We start from the raw sequence: 21,906 nt of genomic DNA, 5'->3' as shown, positions 1-21,906 counted from the left end.
GAGCAAACTTTCCTGTACCCAGGACAGACAGATCCAGATTCTCTGACATCCACAGAGCCCATAAGGCTCCCCGTATTTTCCCTCAGAAAAATCCCTTCCACAAACCCAGACTTGTGGTTTGTGCTAAAGGAGACTTTGATCAGCTGCCTGATCAATTCACAGGGGATTCCTCTCCTTCTGCCCTCCCAACAGCACAACAAACACTCCTCCTGTTCATCTTTAGCAGGATAATTGTTCCGAACCAATGAAGTTGCCGCCTTCATTTTGCCACAGGCTTTGTTGACAAAGGATGCACCCTCTTAGAAGAGCAAAACACCACCCAAATTAACTAAATGAGACATTAAGACAAGGCGAAGCTGTGGGACGTGTGAGTTTATAATAAAAAATATCTGTCTTCAACCGGCTCCACCCCTGGGCAACATAAGGGTATCCCACCTCATCCAGGAGATGGGAAATAATTTTGGGCACAAAGATCAGTCTTTGGTGGTTCACGGAAGATTAACATCAGTGTTTCTATGCCTGGCTTTGAAGAAAGCAGATTCTACAATAGTTTGAGAAAAGGAAGTGGAAAGGTGCACAGTAAAGGGCCTGTTTATTCTAAAACCACTAGGATATCAAGGGTAAGGGTTGTGTGTTTTTTTAAGTGTTGTGAAAAGTCATAAAACAATTGGAGGGGGACATTTGAGGCCATTGAGTTCCACCCCGTTGGCCAAAGCAGGAAATCCCAAACTAGAGCCCACCCCACAAAGAAATGGCTGTCCTGCCTCGGCCACCAGCAAGGAGAAACAAGGAATGACTTGAGTTATGGTAGGGTGGGAGGGGAGATGGTCTGGTCCTTCTTGAGGACTAGCAACTTGACTCCAAGCACTTGGGCGCAGATGGCAGAATGAGAGGCCTGTGAGGTCTCCGGCCAGCAGAGGAGGCAAGGACCCCAAATGAGGTATGTATACAGATGACCAGGAGAACCGTTGGCAGCAACCCCCCCCCAACCCTGGGCAGAAGCGGCCTAGAAACCGCAACGGTCTGGAGACGCCGCTCTCCGAACTGTCCCGCCACAGAGCCAGGGGGTCCCTCCTGGTCCTCAGAGCGCCAGCAAGGTGGGGGAGTTGAGCGAATCGGAGGAGTGGTCGCCGCTGCTGCTGCGCCGGTGGGCAGAGGAGCAGGCCTCGTGCGGGAAGCCAGAGCCCGAGGGGCCATCGGGGTCCCCTGGTGTGGGGTAGGTGAAGACCAGGCTTGGGGTGAAGGGGGTGAGGGACGGCGTGGGCATCAGGGTCGGGGTGTGCAGAGCCTCTGGCTCCAGCAGGCCGCTGGGGGGCAGAGTGATGCTGGGAGGCACTGGAGCCGCTCTGCGAGGGGCGCTGGGGCCCGGCGGGGACTCCCGCTTGACCGGAAGCTGGGCGAGGGTCTCCGGCCGGCTTTGGCCCTCTTCCTCTTCTCCCGAGGACTCCTCAGGGACTTTGCAGGCCGGTCGATGAGCCTCCAGGACCAGCTCCAGCCGCTCCTTCTGCTTCTGCAGTTCCGCAATCTCCTTCTTCAGCCCAGATTGCTCAGCCTCCAGCTGGTCCGTCTCCTGGGGAGGGGGAAAAATGCGGATTTCTTAACTTTTTCAAAGAGGGCAGGAGAGAAACAGGCAAAAGGGAACTGTTGAGTACAATAACACGCCCTAGGGCAGAGTGTAGAAGACCCTCTTCACATTCCTTTCTAGGCAGTCTCCAGGGGCCACAAGCCAGTGGTGGGTGGAGCCAGAAGCAAAACAGCCACCACAGCTGGTGAACCAAGAGGCGTGGTCAGAGTTCAAGGATGATACTTCAGGCAAGAAGAGTGCCAAGCAAGACCGGGGAGGGTTGGGGCCTGTGGAGAGGATCAAGGGCCAGGTATGAAGCCCCAGGGGGCCACATATTGCTTCTACCATTTCACTAAGAGGGCTCTCTCTCTGTTTTTGTTGATTGTATTTCTCGGGGACTGGAAACTTCCCACTGAGTATTTAAAGAACTACTATAGGTAGCTGAAAACGCGAGCAGGACTGGAAATAGGAGCAATCTTATTATTAAGACAAATAGGTCCAATGGAATGCATTGAATGGTATAGGGGAAATAAGCAGCATTTAAGGGTAAATATGTGGCGCTGTGGGTTAAACCACAGAGCCTAGGACTTGCCGATGGTCAGTGGTTCAAATCCCCATAACAGGGTGAGCTCCCATTGCTTGGTTCCTGCTCCTGCCAACCTAGCAGTTCAAAAGAACGTCAAAGTGCAAGTAGATAAATAGGTACCACTCCAGCGGGAAGGTAAATGGCGTTTCCGTGTGCTGCTCTGGTTCGCCAGAAGTGGCTTAGTCATGCTGGCCACATGACCCGGAAGCTGTACGCCGGCTCCCTTGGCCAGTAAAGCGAGATGAGCGCCACCACCCCAGAGTCGGTCACGACTGGACCTAATGGTCAGGAGTCCCTTTATCTTTACCTTATGGAAACCATGGAAGTGGAGGATGGGAAGTCAATGGATAAAGTAACTTACGGCTTATGTTAAAATTTGTAAAGATTCTTGTTTCCTTTGTGAAAAATCAGTAAAGGATTATGTAAAAAAAAAGATTGTATGCCTGTTGGTAGTGATTGTCTTGGTTCTGATTCTGTGCAGTCTGCTCTGGGAGCCTTTTTTTTTTTTTTTTTTGGCTGAAGATTGGGGTGCAAACACTCTAAATAACTAAATAAAAGAGTCCACCTTCCAGAAGCACCAGGGACAGCATGGGAGAGTCACTTACGGCTTGCAAGGTGTCTGTTAATTCCTTCCGGCGATTCCGGCACTTGGCTGCTGCCAGCTTGTTCCTCTCCCTCCGCAGCCGCCGCCGCTCCTCCTCCTCTGGTGTCAGCTGCAGAAGACGGGCACATCAGAGGCTGCTTCACACCAAATCACAAACCCCATTCATCCACCTAGCTCAGTTTTGTTTCCAGAGTTTCAGACAGGAGTCTGTCCAAGCCCTACCTGGGAGATGGTAGAGATTGAACCCAGATCCTTTTCCATGGAAAGCAGGTGCTCTACTGGTGAACTATGGCCTTTCACCCTTGAAATAAAGTTGCTAGTCCACATGGTCCTGAACTGAGTTGATTTAAACAGGAAGTTGACTCATCATAGCTCAGTTGGTGCTGATAATGCCAAGGTTGCAAGGTTGATCCCCGGATGGGACAGCTGCATATTGGGTTGGACTAGATCAGGGTCTCTCAAACTTGGGTCTCCAGCTGTTTTTGGACTACAACTCCCATCATCCCTAGCTAGTGGAATCAGTGGTCAGAGATGATGGGAATTGTAGTTCAAAAACAGCTGGAGACCCAAGTTTGAGGGACCCTGGAGTAGATGATCCTCAGGATCCCTTCCAACTCTATAATTCCACGAGTCTATGACTGGAGGACTTGCTGATCGTCAGGCCGGCAGTTCGAATCCCCGCGGCGGGGTGCGCTCCCGCTGCTCGGTCCCAGCGCCTGCCAACCTAGCAGTTCGAAAGCACGTCAAAGTGCAAGTAGATAAATAGGGACCGCTTACTAGCGGGAAGGTAAACAGCGTTTCCGTGTGCTGCGCTGGCTCGCCAGATGCAGCTTGTCACGCTGGCCACGTGACCCGGAAGTGTCTTCGGACAGCGCCAGCCCCCGGCCTCTTAAGCGAGATGGGCGCGCAACCCCAGAGTCGGACACGACTGACCCGTACAGGCAGGGGTACCTTGACCTTTACCTTATGACTCTCTCTCCAAACTGGAGTACCGTCTATGCGCTTCATGGACAGCAGAGGGCGCAAGTGCCTACGGAAACGCAGCTGAGATGGTCCACCAACAGCACCATGGCCTTAATCTCTAGCCAATCTCTAGTGAAAATATGTGTCCTTTTCTTCCAGTACTGCTTCTGTTCCCTTCCGCAGCTACGTGATGGGCAGAAAAGCTAACCAGGCCCCCCTCCTGCTGCCACCTCTCCAGGCCATCAAAAAGAGATAGCTGTCAAACCTATGCCTGTTGCACGGCTATGAAAGATCCCACCAGACAGATCAAAAAGCAGGCCATGTTTAATTTACACTAGTGGCTCAGCCGTTTTTGGAGACTGGACTCTGCTGAAAGCACCCTCTTGCACTTTCCTTGCATGTGCCAAGGTTTAGCAGGCCTGCACTCTGTGCATGCCCAGAGGCCCTCTTGAGGCATCTACAGACTGCGTGATAATGTTCATTCAGTGCTGGACGCAGGTGCATTTCAAGGGTACTGTGCACATGACATAATCCCCACCCCACACTATGGGCTGATCATTCCCCCCCCAAAAAAAATATAGTCCAGCCCCCCACAAGGTCCGAGGGACAGTGGACCGGTCCCCTGTTGGAAATCTTTGCTGACCCCTGGCCTAAGCACATGCTTATTTTGCATAATGGTTAATCCAACCCTGACAAGAGAGCCTTTGGCCATGTCCAGAGTGCAGGCCTGCTGAGTTTATCAACATGCTGAGGATATACAAAGCAATGTACACATGAAGACTTTGAAATGTGCAGGGCTGGTTTTCTTCCCAGAGTGCTTTGTGCATCATGCTTTGCAACAGTACATCCCTTTGTGTTATCATATGCTTAACATGGGAATTTCTATCCCAGCTGTCTGCCCATGCAGTTGGGTGTTTCAAAGGATGTCGGCTTGTATCATGTTCTGTGCTCCCCTCCCCTTAGTTAGTCCACCCATAGGACGCCACACCTTGCAACCAGGCTGTGTCAACCTCACCTTTATATATGTATAAAGGCGAATCCTAGAGTTGGAAGGGATCCCACGGATCATCTAGTCCAACAATGGAATAATGCACCCATATTATCAGCAGCACACTCTAACCAAAGTTTTAGTTTTGACCAAAGCTAACCTTTTTTATTTTTATTTTTTTGCAAAATCTAAAAAAATGAAATGAAGTTTTGGAGCTATTTTCAAGGAAATCAGGGAAAATCTAGACTTCCGGCATTAGTTGCCATACGTCTGAATTTTCCTAGACATTTCAGCGATTTTCGCCAGGACACTGTTTCTGATGGCCGGATCCCGGCTATGTCCAGGAAATTCCGGACATATGGCAACCCTCGTGTGGCTGACACAGTCCTGCAGCATCCCTGGGCCCAACCTAATAGGAGTAGACCTAAGAAAATGGTTTCTGTGGCCATGAAGGGGCAACAAATGCTTGAGAAGCACATTCTTGTTCCATAATGGAGTAAAATGTTTCCCAAAGAGCATGCTTTAGATCAGGGGTCAGCAAACTTTTTCATCAGGGGGCCGGACTATAATTTTTTTGGGGGGGAATGGACGAATTCCTATGCCCCACAAATAACCCAGAGATGCATTTTAAATGAAAGGGCACATTCTACTAATGTAAAAACACACTGATTCCCGGACCGTTCGCAGGCTGGATTTAGAAGGCGACTGGGCCGGATCTGGCCCCCGGGCCTTAGTTTGCCCACCCATGTGGTTCTCAACCTGTGGGTCCCCAGATGTTGTTGGACTACAACTCCCATCATCCCTGAGCTCTGGCCTTGCTAGCTAGGGGTGATGGGATTTGTAGTTCAACAACATCTGGGGACCCACAGGTTGAGAAAGGCTGGCTTAGGGCATCAAGGGAAGCAGGGAAATTTTCATTGCCGGATTTTTAACATTAATGGTAATAAATTACTCAGCTGACTGTTTCTTTTCTCAGTTGAAGTTTATTAAAAAATCCCAGCGGAAGAACTATGCAACAAGGCAGGCTGGATGCCTTATCTCTCTACCAAGCATAGGAGCAGATGTACTACATAATATTCATTCTGAGGACCAGGGCTGTCTTTAGCCTATGTGCCGCTGGGCTGCAAAGATCCACCCAGCGCTCCCAAATTTAGTTTAGCCCCCAAATTAGCGCCACCACACACAAACTTATAAGTATTGTTTAGGCACTGACTTAGGAGAAACATTGTCGTGTCAACGGTGCCACTGACACTGCTGCCGCATAGCAGCTCAATACAATACGTAACATAATATTTTGATGTAAGAGTTAGTTTCGCATGCACGGCATCGTTGTGAATGACAAGCGCCGCTGCTGGTGCAGTGCGTCTTTGGTAGATGAGCGCACAAAGTCAAAAGTCCTTTAGTGAAACAGTAGGTATACATTTCAGTAATACCTAGGTATATGTGTATTTTGTTTTTTCTAGCTTGATCAAAATTAGTTATTATTTAATAACAGGTAGATAGTTAAGAGCTTAGGCGTCTTCAGCAGCAGGCACCTGGTGCCCCCCAGAATTCAGCACCCGCGTGCCCCGCACCCCTTGCACCCCCAGGTAAAAACGGCTCTGCTGACGACCTGATCAAAGTCAATGCCATAAGAAAAAGCAGGAGAACATTTTTTCAAATATCAAGTAGAAGTACAGTGGTACTGTTCTTAACTAGAGGCGTGCTTTCGCTAATGGGGCTTCTTGCTGCCGGCACACGATTTCCGTTCTCATCCTGGGGCAACTCATGGTAACTCTTCCAGGTTAGCAGAGTTTGTAACCTGAAGCATTTGTAACCTGAGGCGTTTGTAACTCAAAGTACCACTGTATACAAAACCAAAGATTCTTATCCATCTTATTGTAGGTTTTTTTTTTTTTTTTAAATAGAATTTCATTTTATGGTTTATTATTTGCTTATACAGTGCTACCTCAGGTTAAGAACTTAATTCGTTCCGGAGGTCCGTTCTTAACCTGAAACTGTTCTTAACCTGAAGCACCACTTCAGCTAATGGGGCCTCCCGCTGTCGCCGCTGCGCGATTTCTGTTCTCATCCTGAAGCAAAGTTCTTAACCTGAGGTAATATTTCTGGGTTAGCGGAGTCTGTAATATGAAGCGTCTGTAACCTGAGGTACCACTGTATTTTGACATATATGGGGGCACCAAAATCTTTTAAGTGGTTCAGGCCTCTTAATCCTGCCTCTTGTGCATTCTTTGCATGTTCCAAGCCTGCCCTCAGAGTCTCTTCCCTCCTTTTTAACCTCCTCTATTTAGGAGGCAACAGCAGATCTTTGCCACACTGAAATGTCGCTGCACAAATGCACTAAGCTTCACATATTTTTCAGGAACCTTCTGCTGTCATCTACCCACTGGGCCTTCCACATTCCCTCCCTGCCCACCCCCCAATACTCACATGCTCCGAATGACGCCTCCGCGGTGTCAGGATTGGCCCAGCAGTGCGGATCACACCTGGCCGAATGCCTGGAGGATAGTGCGGGCAACGGTAGGGTCGTGGGTAAGGGGGGATTCCTGGAGAAGCGCCCATGATGGTGGGCTGAACCATCCACTGTAGGTCGTGGCTGGTGGTGATGGTGTTGAGGTTGGGGACAAAGCCGCCGGCGGCACTGCTGCTGCTGCCGGCCCCGGGATCAGACGGGTACTTCTGCTGGAGGGGAAGAAGACAAAAAGGGTCACAAACAGAGCTTGGGCGTCTCTGCAGAGAGATCTGCCATGCCGGAGCTCAGAAGCCACCAACGAGCGCACAAACTTTCCTAGGAGGAAAAGGCACTCCGTACAGCCTCCTTTCGCAGCCTGGGTGGAATCTAGACATGTATAAAAAACCGCCGTGAAAATGCTTTTTAAGAAAAATTGAATTTGCCATTAGCTCACCATCACCATCTAGTGTCACATTTGTATAATGCACTTAAAACATTATATTTGCAGCTGTACAGCTGAGTCCTTGGTGCCTTCCAGATGAGTTGGACTGCAACAGATTGGCCATTTTAGAGACTGCACTCTGGGCATGCCTAAAGGCACTCTTTCAAGCGCTTTGTATGTTCTGAGGTTTTGCATGCCTGCCTCAAAAGGAAGTCCCCCCCCTTGCCCCCCTTTTAACCCTGCTGGAGCAGGGGGGCACAGCAAATCATGAGCTTAGCAAAATTAAAATGTTGCTATATACTGTACATAGAGACACAGCTGCCATGCTCCATGGCTGCTGGAAGGGGCTGCTGGGAGTTGTAGTCCAAAACATATGGAGGGCACCAGGTCAGGGGAAGGTTGCTGGACATGTTACCCTAGACTTCACCAATAAGGTTCCCTCCAGATGTTTTGGACTACATCTCCCATCAGCCACGGCTGGCAGTCATGTTGCATGCCTGATGGGAGTTGTAGTCCAAAACACTACATTGGCGAAGGTTGCTCCAATTCTCATCCAGATTACTAATTTACTCCTCCCTTCCGGTGTTCTGACCAATGACAGTGAAGCTGCTGGTAGAGGAGAGAAGTATTTTGCCACCTCTTCCCCATTTTACTACACAAAATAATTTAGAAAAAAACATATTTCTCCCTTTTTTAAAAGGCAGGCTGCTCTTGCCCCCTTTTGCATTGACTTCACCTCCACAGCTTTTGGAACTGGCTGAGTTTCAAAACCAAGCACAGAGGCATGCAGGTGCAACTGGGCCCACAGCTCAGTCAGTAGAATTCAAGACTCTTAATCTATGGGTCATGGGTTCGAGTCCCACATTGGGCAAAAGATTTCTGCATAGATGATCCTCTACAATTCTCCCATCCAAGTAGTAACCAGACCTGCCCCTGATTAGCTTCCGACATCAGACGAGATTGGGCATGTTCAGGGTAGCATGGATAAACAGTGGCATGTGGTGAAATTTTTCGTAGGGGAACAGTTAGCGCCAGAGGGAACCAGCTTGTGAGGGCAATCGGAGGGGTGACGTCACAACAGTGACATCCAGTGCCAGATTTACGTATAAGCTAAACAAGCTCTGGCTTAGGGCCCCACTCTCTTGGGGCCCCCCCAAAAAAATAATGAAAAAAAACCCTTCCAAAATATAAGATAAAAAACAAATAAAATTAAAACTACATACAGCAACAGTGTTTTGTGTTGTGTAGGCTCCTATGATGTAAGTAAGGAGCCCCGCCTGCTAGCTTGCTCCCTAAAATAGGGTGCCTACATTCTGCATGGACTGGTTGCATGGCAATATGTGCAAATGGCTTTAGATACCTATTAGGTCCATAAATTACCATATAGCATATATTCAACACAAAAAACAGCGGCAATTTGTTGGGACCTATAAAGGGCCCCACTACCTTCAGTAGCTTAGGGCCTCATCAAAGCTAAATCCGGCCCTGGTGACATCACAATGTCACAACATCACAACAACGTCCCATGTGTGCGTATTGTACCTCCCTCCCTAAACCAGATAGAAGCTTCCTGGGCTTTGGGAAGGAAGCACCAAGGGAACATTTAGGGAATTAGTCTTGTCCACCTAGTCCGCTGACCTGCACACCACTGATGGACATAGACCCAACTATAGAATTCTATTCTTCGATAACAAGGGCTTCTTCTGAAAAGAGAACAAGCCTCTCTTCATTATAGCAATGAAAATGTGAATGTCTTCCTTCCTTCAATTTCCACCCCACCAAAGGTGCCCAGTGGTGCAAACAACAACAATGAAAACAGTACAATCAATTTTAAAACATTAAATAAAAAATCAATAGCATAAGAACATAAGATAAACCTGGCAACTAGATCAGCCCCCATTATAATTCCAAGCAATTTGCTTGCTACCTTCCAACAGCAGAGCCACAGTAGAGCCACTGGGAGCCACCAATAGCCCTATACAGAAACCCTCATAGAAAATAAATTCAAGGTTGCCAGAACCTCCCAGGCATCAAATGGCCTCTTAAATCTGGAAGCCCTTCTCCCATCTCACACAGGCTGTAGATAGATAGACAGACAGACAGACAGATAACTTATTACGGTCGGAGACCAGATTATAAAACACACTTGGGGGTACAATCCCAGAAGGAAAACAAACATTTAAAACAATGTACAACAATAAATTTAAAATTTATAAATGCAATAAGCATATAGACACTTAAAACTTTAAGATAAGCTACCGCAGAGAGATGACCCAGAGTCACCCATGGAACCGAGTTTGGGGATTTTCTTAATGAACTAGTTTGGATTGGGGGATGGTCTGCGCCTACAGATCTGTACACAGAATCTGGCGACCATCCGGGTCGTCTTATGATCTTTGCCTAACAGGAAAAGGTCAAATTTTTGCTTTTTTGGGAGGTCAGTGAGCCTCACCAGCAGGGGATCAATGGTCTCACTACGTGCCTCTTCATAAAAGGGACATCTAAAGTGCTCTGAGCTTCCTATATCCCCCAATGAACAGAAGCAAAGTCTCTGAGCATATGGAACTTTTTTAAACACAGACTGTAGATTTCGGGACAGCATTGAGAGCGGCAGACTTGACCCGCAGTGCCCAATCCACTGGTAACCTTCTCCTGCACAAACCATGTGCATAGGATATCTCGATGGGTAGAGCACAAGACTCTTAACCTCAGGGTTGTGGGCAGAAGATTCCTGCATGGCAAGGGGTTGGACTACTGGACCCTCGTGGTTCCCTTCCATAGACGATTCTATGATTCTAGGACCAGGAAGAGTTGCACAATAATGGGAGATTCGTTTCCATGAACCTCATGCAAGATGATTTCCTGGAAGACAGAGCCCTTGCCAGCCCAAGATACTTAAGGAAGAGAGAATATGAAAAGAGATCTGCTGGATCCGGCCAACTGCCCAGCGAGTCCAGCATCCTGTCCTCTCAGTGGTCAAATAGATGCCTGGGTAAAAGGTAAAGGGACCCCTGACCATTAGGTCCAGTCGTGACAGACTCTGGGGTTGCGGCGCTCATCTAGCTTTATTGGCCAAGGGAGCCCGCGTACAGCTTCCAGGTCATGTGGCCAGCATGACTGAGCCGCTTCTGGCGAACCAGAGCAGCACACGGAAACGCCATTTACCTTCCCGCTGGAGTGGTACCTATTTATCTACTTGCACTTTGACGTGCTTTCAAACTGCTAGGTTGGCAGGAGTAGGGACCGAGCAAAGGGAGCTCACCCCGTCATGGGAATTCAAACCACCGACCTTCTGATCGGCAAGCCCTAGGCTCTGTGGTTTAACCCACAGCGCCACCCGCGTCCCATCTAGATGCCTGGGAGAGGTCACCAAACAGGAACCAGAGCGCAATACAACTTTCCTGGCTTGCAGTGCCCAACAAGGGTTACTCAGAGGCAGAGAGAGCACAGCCATAGCAGCTAGCCGCCATTATTAACCTTTATTCCCCATGATATTTGTCTAGCTCTCTTTGACAAGTCATCCAAGCCGGTGACCATCTCTCAATCTTGCAGGAACAAGCTGCTTTTTTTATTTCCCACCTCTGGAGCCGAACTGCCTTGGGATAACAATCTGCCTTTCCCCTCATATCCCAGCTGTGTGAGGCTGCATGCTGGCCCTCTGCACATGCTCAGGAACACTTGTCACCTCACATAGTCAAAGCAAGGACTGCAGCAGAGCTCAGTTCCCAGTCTATTCCCCCACCGCACAGTGGAGCCATTAAGCCCCAGGGCAGAGAGGAGACAGCTGCCTCTCTACCCCCCGGAATTACGCACCCAGTGCCCTTTTCACACACCCCTTGACCTACTTCCCCAGAAGCCTCTGCCTTTCCCTGAGGCATGTTGGTACACCTCTGGGGAGGCCCGCCCTGGCCTTCTACGTGGGGCAGCTGGCGTCATCTCAGCCGACTCGCTGGGAGCGGCCTCAAAACCTACACAGACTCATTGCCTGCTGTTTCTCTGACACATCCTACCTCCAGCCCAGGTGAGGGTGGGGGAAACCCAGAGCCACCTGTCTCGAGACAAGGCTGTTGCACAGGCCCAAGTAGCCTGCTAGGAAGCAGGACTCCTGGGTTCTTGGCCAGAATCGGGGGTGGGGGAAGGGTTAGAGCAACCTGAAAGAGCCTACTTCCCAATTTTTTGGAGGGGAGAGTCACGATCGGAAAACTTCGTTTTATTACACTTTTAATTTGCTTTATTTGTTTCGTAAAATTTGTACACCACTTAACGGGGGGGGGGCATTACTGGCAAAATTGCACCCTTCCACCAAGAACAAATTATACCAAGATCCTTGGTATACCAACAGCTCAGTTGACTAGAGTGTGGTACCAAGGTTGCAGGTTCAATCCCCATATGGGACAGTTGCATTGCAGGGGTTGGACTAGATGATCCTCAGGGTCCCTTCCAACTCTACAGTTCTAATTGTAAGAGGATGAGAACAGCAGATTTTATTCTTTCCATTTTTTGTTTAGTCAACCAGTGAGCTTCAAGACTGAGTGGGTACTGCTGCCATCTGCATCTTCCATGTCCTAGTCTAACATGCTAACCACTAACTACACTGTCTGCAATTTCACTGCAAGGCCGCCACTCTCCCTTGCAGGATAAGTTGGGTCTCTTGGGTAATACACCCTGCTCCTCAAGGGGAGTGATGCGCAGTGGTTAGAACAACATAGGGCATGAGTTCAACATATAAAAAACACATTTATAGCCCACCTTTCTTGTAAGGAGTTCAAGGTGGAGCACATTATTCTCCTCCTCTTCACCTTATCCTTAAAAGCAACCCTGTGGCCGTGTCAGGATTCGAACCCTGGTCTCCCAGGTCCTAGCCCAACACTCTGACCATGGCACATTACACTGGTAGAGGCCCAGGCGGAAAAACCTGGATGCTGCAGGGCCAGGAATGGGGGAGGGGAGTGGCTATCAGCCTCTGGATGCTGTTGAACTCCAACTTCCATCAGCCTCAGCCAGCATGGCCAGCAGTGAGGGATGATGGGAGTTGGAGTCCTGCAACACCCAGAGGTTCCCCAGTCACTGCTGCAGAGAGACACCGCTCCGTCTCTCATCATACTGAACGTGCAGTGGGCTGCATCCAACTGAGTCCTACTCAGAGTAGGCCCCCTTGGCATTAATGCACCCAAGTTTTTCATGTTTATAAATTCCAACTCTGTGTCAGATTCGCTTTGGATACAACCCACTGCCATCAGACATGCTGATGCTGTTCTGCTGATTCGCAGAAGGTAGGGTCTATCACATGGGTAGGCAAACTAAGGCCCGGGGGCCAAATCCACCCAATCGCCTTCTAAATCCGGCCCACGGACTGTCTGGGAATCAGCGTGCTTTTACATGAGTAGAATGTGTGCTTTTATTTAAAATGCATCTCTGGGTTATTTGTGGCGCATAGGAATTTGTTCATTTCCCCCCCCCCAAAAAAAAATATAGTCTGGCCCCCCACAAGGTCTGAGTGACAGTGGACCGGCCCCCTGCTGAAAAAGTTTGCTGACCCCTGGGTCAATCACGATCTCTGAGGCAAACCTCCATGTCCACAAGAAGTCTACCTCAGCCTGGGTGTCAGATGTGGAGGGCAAGTCACGCCTTCCCTAGAGGGCTTCCGGCTGGCAACATATTGGACTGGATAGACCCACTTTTCAGAAGGGTTCAGCTGCCAGACAGATGAAACAGCAGTGACTCTCCTCTGGAAAGCACCAACCCCACAACACACATCTGACACAAAGGGGAAAGAGTTTACATTCCCCTCTCCGACACCCGCTTTTGTTGGTGTTTTAAAGAGAACATTACCCTGGCAGATTTTAAAGACAGACAGCGTCATGGAAAGACAGAAGACGGAGACAGAAGGACCCCCCACAAGGAGGTGCTGTAACAAATACTACCAGGACTACTTAATTTAACTCTCCCTGCTGGGTTTAGAGAGCACATCGCATAGGGGGTCAGGGGTGGGGAATTGGGTGCCCCCGACCCCCCAAGTCCCATCCTCCCTGACCATTGTCCAGACTGGCTAGGGATGCTAAGAGATGGAGTCCAACAGTTCTTCCATGTGCATCATCCGCCAGCCTTGCAAGGTAGGACGAGAGCTGGCAGATTTTTTTAAAATTTATTTTTTATTACGTTGAGCCGGTTCCCAGGGGCATTTCGCAAGAGGAGAGGAAGACGGATTGGGGAAGAACAAAACTCCCAGCTGCCTTTGAAACGGGATCCGAGGAAGGAACGGGAGAGGGGAAGGGCGCCCCACCCTCGCTGTCTGTCGAGCGGGTGACTCGCACTGACGACGGTTCTGATGACTCACCTTGTTATGACACAGCACAAGATGACACAGCAGAAAAAAAGGAGAGCGCGGCCCCTCCCGTCCTGTCCCAGGGAAGCGACCCAGGTGTGGATTTTTTTGCGGGGGGGGGGCAGAGAGATGTCGCCACCGAGCATGGACCGTCTGCCCCCCATTTAAATACACGAACCTGAATTTCCCCCCTCTCTGCTAGAATATGGATGTAGGAACAGAGGAAGCTGCCTTATAGCCGGTCAGATCCAATGGTCCATCTAGCTCAGTATTGTCTGCACGGACTGGCAGCAGCTCTTCAGGGGTTTCCGGGGAGGGGCATTCTCAGCCCCACCTAGAGATGCCAGAGATTGAACGTGGGATCTTCTGCTTGCAAGGCAGAAGCTCTCCCACTGAGCTGTGGGCCTTCCCCAAATAAGATTCTTGTTGTGAAGGGATGACTCAGTCGGTAGAGCATGAGACTCAGGGTCGTGGTTTCGAGTCCCACTTCGGGCAAAAGATTCCTGCATGGCCGGGGGTTGGACTAGATGACCCTTGGGGTCCCTTCCCGCTCTACAGTCCTATGAAAGAGGAACAGTGACTTTGACTGTATTAGGTGGGAGGTTTCCTTCCCAGCCTTTTCTGCAGGTCCCGCCAGGGATTGAACCGGGGACCCCCAAGCTATGACTCTTCCCCCTTATTTCTCAATACTAAAATCTCTATTTATTTTTTCTCCAGTAGAGCGTTTCTGATCCAAACTGTATTTTAAAAATGATAATATACCAACATTCTTTGTCCTAGAGTCCCTGTACAAGGCAGAAAATTCTCTCCCAATCCCCAAGGTGGCAGTTTTATGTTCCTGGTTGAAGCCATGATCTCCCTTCCTGCTTACTCATGATGAGTTGCAGGAACTCAGGTTATTCCTGGGCAATTTCTGAAAGCACAATCGGCTTAAGGAACTCCTTGCCACAAGGCAGGATGGAAGCCACCAACAGATTGGGGGGGGGGGTAACGCAAATTCATTGAGGAAAAGACTATGTAAGGGATGGAGGGAATCTGTGGCCCTCAAGATGTTGCTGGACTCTGGGTCTCATCAGCCCCAGCCAGGATGCCCAATGGTCAGGGAAGATAGCAACTGGTCAGGAAAGAGGGTTATAAAGATAAGAATCCAAAAACTAATTTTCTTTATTTTCTGTTCTTTCTTATTTTTTTTGTCATATGTTCTTTACTGTGTTTTTTAGCTCTGTTGGATTATGTTGCTTTTTATTGTATTTCTTTTCTGTTTTGTTTGATTGTAATATTTGTTTTATTATATAAAATCAAAATAAATATCTTTTTTTTTAAAAAAAATGAACAACTTCTCGAGGGCTGCGGGTTGCCCATCCTTGAGATCCAAGGCTCTCTTCCACCAATCCCTCACACTTTGCCTTCCACCAGACCTTCCTCTGCCTGCTGGAGAGCCCCATGGAGTTTAGATGCTGGCATATTTACTTTCTCGCCAACAGTAGCTAGTTTGAGTCATCAATTCATCTTGTTTTCTGGGTGAAAGGCCCCCAGAATTATCAATGCCAACACATAATGATGACTCTGTTTTATTCAATCTAGCCACATCTCTGTGGATTTAGTCACCAAACACCACACACATACAGCAATCCACTAAAATCCACCCCGTCTGTCTCTTCTTATAGGCTCAGCTCTTTCCCTTAACCCCAAATCCCCATTTGCAACCAGAATAAAGGACAGGTGAGACATTAGGCTTGTTCACACATTACACTGACCTAGGCTCAAGCAATCTCTATATAGTGTTTTGTGTGAGAAAGGGTACACTTTGTTGATTGGTAACAGCTCACCTAATCTGTGCACAAGGTACACAGACCGTACTCTCAATGTGAGTAACCAAATGAGTGTACAGTACAGCTATTTGTGCACACAGATTGTACGCTTGTTGACTGCAACATGCAAACATCCCATAATGATTCCCAGATCCTCCTTCGTGTCCCCTGTAGAGTTATCTCCCCATTCCACTGTATGCAGGAATCTTGGGTTCTATTTTATTTTTTGTATCGAACAAGATTTATATATCACTTAATCTTAAAGAAACTCTAAAATTATGGATAAAAACCAAATGTTGTTATTCTGGTTCCCCTCGCCCCCCTCCCAAAAATAAAATATTTATTTTTATCTAATAGGATTTCTATGCTGCTTAATCATAAGAAATGATGAAAACGCACCTGAAACTTACATTTTTAAACCTCTGCTTGTGTGCCAGGCGCTGTACACATACGCTCGCTGTGGATGGGGTTCAAAACTAAACTCCTGCTATCTCTTTCCCTGCAGCTTCCCTCTTGCAAAACCACCAGTTGTCAAAGCCATTCGAAGAACCCACCTCTCTGTAATCTCTTTTCAGAGCTGACACTGAATAGCCAAACCTTCATTTGAGAGAAAAATCAGATGCAAGGCGCTTTTACCCACTATGGAAGCCGGGCATGAGCTACCCCCTAGCGGCCAAAACCGGCACTGCTCCAATAGCCAAAGCGAGCAAAGCGGCTTCTTAAACCCGGATTTGCTCCCGCTCCTTGTTTAGTTTGACCTCCCTTGCCCGTGCCTCTGAGCACATTGAGAGTATTCTTTTTTCTATAGCTGGAAATCATATTGCAATCTAATAAAACGTGTTTATAATTTTAGTAGATAACTATGTTAAATAACCTAGAAAACACACACACAATAAATTATCGAATGGAAATAAACCCGGCATAGAGGCACCTATAAAAAGAGGGCCACAAAATTCCCACAACGCCATCGCTTCATTTTAAGCGTTTGGACAGGCAATACAACACAACAAATACTTCTCTCTCTTACACCACCCATTTGACAGAAGCAACCCCTCTCCACCCCCGATTTAGGGGAAAAGGCGCTTGAGATCAGAGGCAGACTGGGACTCCCCAGGAACAGGGAAACCCGAGCACTTATTCAGAAATTTCAAACCGGGGGCGCGGGAACTATATCATACCCTGGAACTATAAACCCCTCTCCTCCCCATGGGACTCCTGACATAGGAGCCGCGGTCCCTTCGTCCCCTAATAAAATATTGGAGGGGGTCAGCGCCCCCCCCCCCGCTGATTGGCATTGCCATTCAAATAGTGTGCGTGACCCACGTCTTGTGATCGATTATACCTGCCCCCCCCCCAATATTTTATTCAAGTTGGCACCCCTGGCTCCTGAGGCTTCTGTCTTTGGGGCAATCATCAGTTTCAAGCCTCTGCCCTGGAAGACGCGTGGGGAGGGATCATTTGCCCGGCAATGGCACACTAAAGAGTGTCCAGAGTTAGGAGAGAGTAGGGAGAAAAGCCTTACCTGCTGCGTCCCTGGGCGCAGAGTGGAGGGCCGATGACTCCCGGGAGCAGGTGCCCTTCCCGCTCCGTAACCTTTGTACATCTCTACCCAGCCTCAGCCCAGCGAACTGTCTCACACGCTGAAAAGAGCGCTTTCCATTTGCCTGATTTTTATGAATGGGAGCTCCCAGCCCACGCTATTCTCTAAGGAGGGGGGAATGTGACATCGCTAAGCTGCCACTCGGCGTATTCGGGTAGGAAACCCCTCCCCTGAGACCTTATTTCGACAGGGAACCCGATGAACTGTAGAGATGACACCCCCTGCGGGCAAGAAAGACCTCTTAAAATACAATCTAAAGGTTCAGTGGACTGCAGCCTCCCCTAGCTAAAGCCGCACTTGGTTCATTCCAAGGAGTGAGTCAGAGAGCGGTGACGTAGATGCCCTTAAATGGCCTGATTTCTTCCTGTTTGGCGTTCCTCGAAAAGGATTCCCTTTGCCCAAGCTTTCACGTGTGTGGTAGAAACCCTGTTTCGACCGAGAGCGCTTTTGGATTAGGAAGGACACAATTTGGGAGACTGAGATGAGGTTCAGAGATTCAAACCTCGCTGGAAAATCCCTCCTTTCGGCCTCATAGTCCAGCTCTTCTTAATCTGAATAGTTCACTTACAATGGGGAATGGGGCACTCTGCACGTGCTCGGAAGCACTTTTAGGATTGTTATTTTTCTTAATAAAAAGAAAAAATCTGGTCTAGGGCTGAATTATGTTATTGGGAAAAGAGGGTTTCGGAGCTGGACACCTTGCTCACAGCGCGGAGAGGGGTGGGGAGAGAAGTGGGGGGCGATAGACTTCAGGAGTGGGTGAAAATAAAATTTATTTGCTCCCTATTCGCCACCCCCCCCATCTTTTTTTCCCCTCAGGCACGTGCTCACCGTACCGGTCAAATCCAGATGGCGTTTCATATTCTTCACGGGGGTGACTCATACCCCCGTGGGCAATTAGCAGGGAAATCCCCATCATTTCCCCACTGGGAATAGAGCCAGGCCGTAAACCTAGATAGAGAAAGTATCTTGTTCCATTCAGCTAGTGGAAGAAGACACACACACCCCATCAGGGTTCAAAAAGTGGGATCTTTCAAATCAGGGTTGGGGGAACCTGTGACCTCTGAAGGTTGCTGAACTACAAATCCCATCATCCCAGATCACTGGCCGTGCTGGCTGCGGTGATGGAAGTTGAAATCCAATAATCTCTGCCATCAATTCCCTGTTCCTATGTTAAACAGTAGTACAGGGATATGTGGACTCCTGGGTCCTTTCCCCATCTCACAAAGAGCTGTGGAGTCCATTGGTGGGACAGAAGCTGGAGTCCCTGACTTGTTCGTGAGGGTGGGAGAAGTTTTATGATGCAGATGCAGTGTGGCCTAGTGGTCAGTGTGTTGGATTGTTTAGACCTGGGACAGCTGGTGTCTCCATCACTGAAAGCGGAAGGGGAGGTGCACTAGGATGCCTGGGTTCTTTTCTTGACGAGTGGGAACAGGCAGAAAACCAGAGCTTCAAGCAGCCTCTTCTGAAGAAATGCTTTGGTATTGTTCTGTCTCAAGCCATGCTTATCTCTACTAAGGCATAAGCCCCTTGTATTTCAAAGGCACTTACTCCTCCCAGGAAAGTGTACAAAGACTGTGTGTAAAGCACTTTACACAATGACAAACGTGAGAGAAGCAAAATACAACTGTCATCACCACAATCAATGTCACTATCAGTAACAATAATGATTATTCATTCATTCATTACACATTTTTGTATCCTACCTTTCTTGTCCGGAGATCAAGGCGGCATACAACAGTCCTGGTAGGGAGACCACATTTGTTGTCCTCCCCCCCTGTACAAAAATAAAAAATTAAAAAAATGGGAGCGGTGAATTAAGGTCACCTGTTGAGGTCGTGCCAGAGGAAAGATTGGAGCAGAGATGGCATGATGTGACTACTGGTCCCTTAGCCGCCCCACACTAACGCAACACTTCTAGCTGAGCTTCAAACCTTCTCAGCATGTGAATGGGGGAGAGTTTATGAGTAATGAGCAGAAGAACCAGGCAGCAGGATTTTTCCATTTTTCTGTTCCTGGCTTTTGGCCTCAAGAGGCAGGAATAGAAAGTGATTAAAAAGGCAACTTCTGAATAGAGAAAGTGAAGGTAGTGAAAGCAGGACTCCCCCTCAGCATCCTGTACACACACACACACACACACACACACTCACACGTAGGTGATCCTTTGAAGCAAGGCTGACTGCACAATGGGGGGGGGGGATGCTGTTGATATTTAAAAGTTTTTTTTCCAGATTTTACCCTGGGGCCCGAAAGTGAAAAATTCCCATAGGCATGTGTAATCAAGTACAGCAAACCATTAAAGGCTGATATAAGTGGGGGAGAGGGGCAGTTTCTGGGTTAGAGGGTCTTCTGGGGAAACCTCATTGAAAAATGCAAACAGAGTGCATGTACATCTATTATCATTGGTCCCCACCTACGCAACACTTTGAATGTGCTTGTGAAGGAGGCTACTTTTAAGAACGCCATAGGAAGCTGGGTCAGACCACTGTTCCATCTAGCCCAGTATTGTCCACACTGACTGGCAGGGGCTCTCCAGGGTTTTTAGACAGTTTTCTCCCTGCCCTGCCTGGAGATGATGGGGATTGAATTGGGGACCTTCCGCATGCAAGGTAGATGTTTGCCCAGTTCTCATTGCACAGCGATCCCCTTTGCACAGCTCTGTTCCCATTGTACAGAATGAGGAAACTGAGGCTTGAGCAAAGAGAGGAAAACAGAAAGGGAGAGCAACCTTGGGAGAGCACACACGCCTGCTAATTCTAACCATATGAGATGCAGCCTTATCCGGACCAGAAATGGAAGTGTTTGTCTCGCTACTCCAGGAATAAAACATTGTCTTCCACTGTCAGGGCTCAGGGTCCAAAGTATCTGAAAACTCCCAGGGCACAGGGAACTCCCTAATTTTTTACAAATAAAAAAACCCTTCAAGGGATGTCTTCCTTCGAGATCTGGCAGGATGTGAGACACTGCAATAGGACTTTGGTGACTCACCTTGGAGGAAGAGGAGCGGAGTCAGCCGGCAGATCTGTGGCTTATCCCTAAAAACAGACACTTCTCAGCCCCGTGGAGCAAGCAAATCCAGAGAGGTTCAGAGATTACACTGAGGGGGCCTGGGCAGTGGTAGCTGCTGCCCCCTAAGACTGATGGAGTGGAAGGCAAGACAGAGGAGCCAGAGGCAATGACCAAGGATAGAGCCACCAATGGATTCTGATTCCCCCTCTCCCCATCCTCCTTAGCAGCCTGCTCAGTTCTAATAAGGAGACTAAGGAGGAGGAAGAAGCTGGCAGCAATGGCCACCCCCTGGGCTACGTGCAAGTAAGAAGGCCGGCTGGCAATGCCCCATTTGCATTAATCATAGAATCTACCGTTGCAATGCAGGAATCTTAGCTAAAGCACCAGAGACAGATGGCCATCCAACTTCTGCTTAGAAACCCCCAGGGAAGGAGAGTCTACCACCTCCTGAGGGAGACCATGAATCAGCCTTGGTCGGGTCTTGGCAAAGCATTTTACCATTGCACTGTTGAGAGTGCATTAACTTATGGTCTGTGTGTGTGGTGTGGGAGCTGCACGGTCAGGGAATAAACAATACTGTCCAGGGTTGTAAAGACTGCAGAGAGAATAATTGGGTGCACTCTTCCCACCTTGGATCAAATCTATGCTTCCAGGTGTCATAAGGAAGCTGCAGAGATAGTGCAGGATTGTGTGGACCCCGGAAACGATCTCTTTCAGCTTCTGCCTTCTGGAAGAAGGTACAGGGTTATAAAGACTAGGACTAGCCGCCTGAGAAACAGTTTCTATCCAAATGCGCTTTTGGTTTTAAACGCAGTGTACGGAGTCTCTATGGGAGTATATTGTATTTTTAAAATGGGGTATCAGAGTTTTTAGGGGGCTAACCAGGTTGGGATAGCTGGGATAGCAGGCTTGTTGGTTTTGAATGTCTTATGTAGATTTTTTTTTTTCAATTTCGTTGTTCTGTATGGGACAATGACAATAAAGATTATCATATTATATTGTATCGTATCATATCATATCATATCATATCATATCATATCATATCATATCATATCTCATAACAGAGGATGAAGTAGAAAAGAGAACAGGCATGGATGGAAGGAAGTGGGTGGGCATATAAGAACAGTTGGGCTACCCAGCTGCTGGGACAGAATGAACAGAGCACCTGCTTTGCATACATTCCTGCTGGTAGAGCATGAGCCTTTGAATCTCAGGGTTGTGGGTTCGAGCCCTGCGCCGGGCCAAAACATTCCTGCATTGCAGCGGGTTGGACTCGATGACCCTCACGGTCCCTTCCAACTCTACAATTTTATGATTCAGAAGGTTGCAGGTTCAATCCCCAGCATCTCCACGGAAGGCTGGGAATATCAGGCCTGCAAGTTTGGTGAGCTGCTGCCGGTTAGTGCAGGCAATGACCCGGTGAGTCTGGCGCAATACGAGGCCCCATTGGCACAATACATTCAAATCAGTATCCTGCTACTCTAAGCAGCTGTGGCTTCCCAGGAAGAGGGGTTGGTTGTTCAACCACTCTGGGAATTGCAGCTCTGGGAAGGAAATAGGGA

General features: G+C 48.5%; 1 protein-coding gene across 2 annotated transcripts; it reads right to left on the bottom strand.

Moving 5' to 3' along the window:
• Positions 1-358: 358 nt before the first annotated feature.
• FOSL1 (FOS like 1, AP-1 transcription factor subunit) lies at positions 359-17,532 on the bottom strand. 2 transcript variants are annotated; one of them, XM_081842641.1, is made up of 4 exons: positions 17,258-17,532; positions 7,136-7,384; positions 2,756-2,863; positions 359-1,570 (listed from the first exon to the last, which is right to left on the bottom strand). In XM_081842641.1, exons 1-4 carry the CDS (start codon positions 17,336-17,338, stop codon positions 1,082-1,084), a joined length of 927 nt encoding a protein of 308 aa, XP_081698767.1. In that variant the 5' UTR covers positions 17,339-17,532; the 3' UTR covers positions 359-1,081. The 2 variants fall into 2 exon arrangements, with proteins under 2 accessions (XP_081698767.1, XP_081698766.1); XM_081842640.1 differs by having other exon boundaries at positions 7,136-7,387; positions 17,258-17,530.
• Between the last annotated feature and the right edge of the window lie 4,374 nt (positions 17,533-21,906).

This window comes from Podarcis erhardii (genome assembly GCF_964252035.2).
Source record: "Podarcis erhardii genome assembly, chromosome: 15".
NCBI lineage: Eukaryota > Metazoa > Chordata > Lepidosauria > Squamata > Lacertidae > Podarcis > Podarcis erhardii.
The sequence above is the reverse complement of the archived record's forward strand: the minus strand, read 5'-3'. Positions and strand labels throughout refer to the sequence as shown.

Coding starts and splice junctions, on each gene's coding strand:
- FOSL1 (XM_081842640.1), bottom strand. CDS start 17,338: ATGTACAAAGGTTACGGAGCGGGAAGGGCACCTGCTCCCGGGAGTCAT. Junction 2,864..7,135: donor GGAGGCGTCATTCGGAGCAT/GTGAGTATTGGG, acceptor CGTCTTCTGCAG/CTGACACCAGAGGAGGAGGA. Junction 1,571..2,755: donor TAACAGACACCTTGCAAGCC/GTAAGTGACTCT, acceptor CCCCCTCCCCAG/GAGACGGACCAGCTGGAGGC.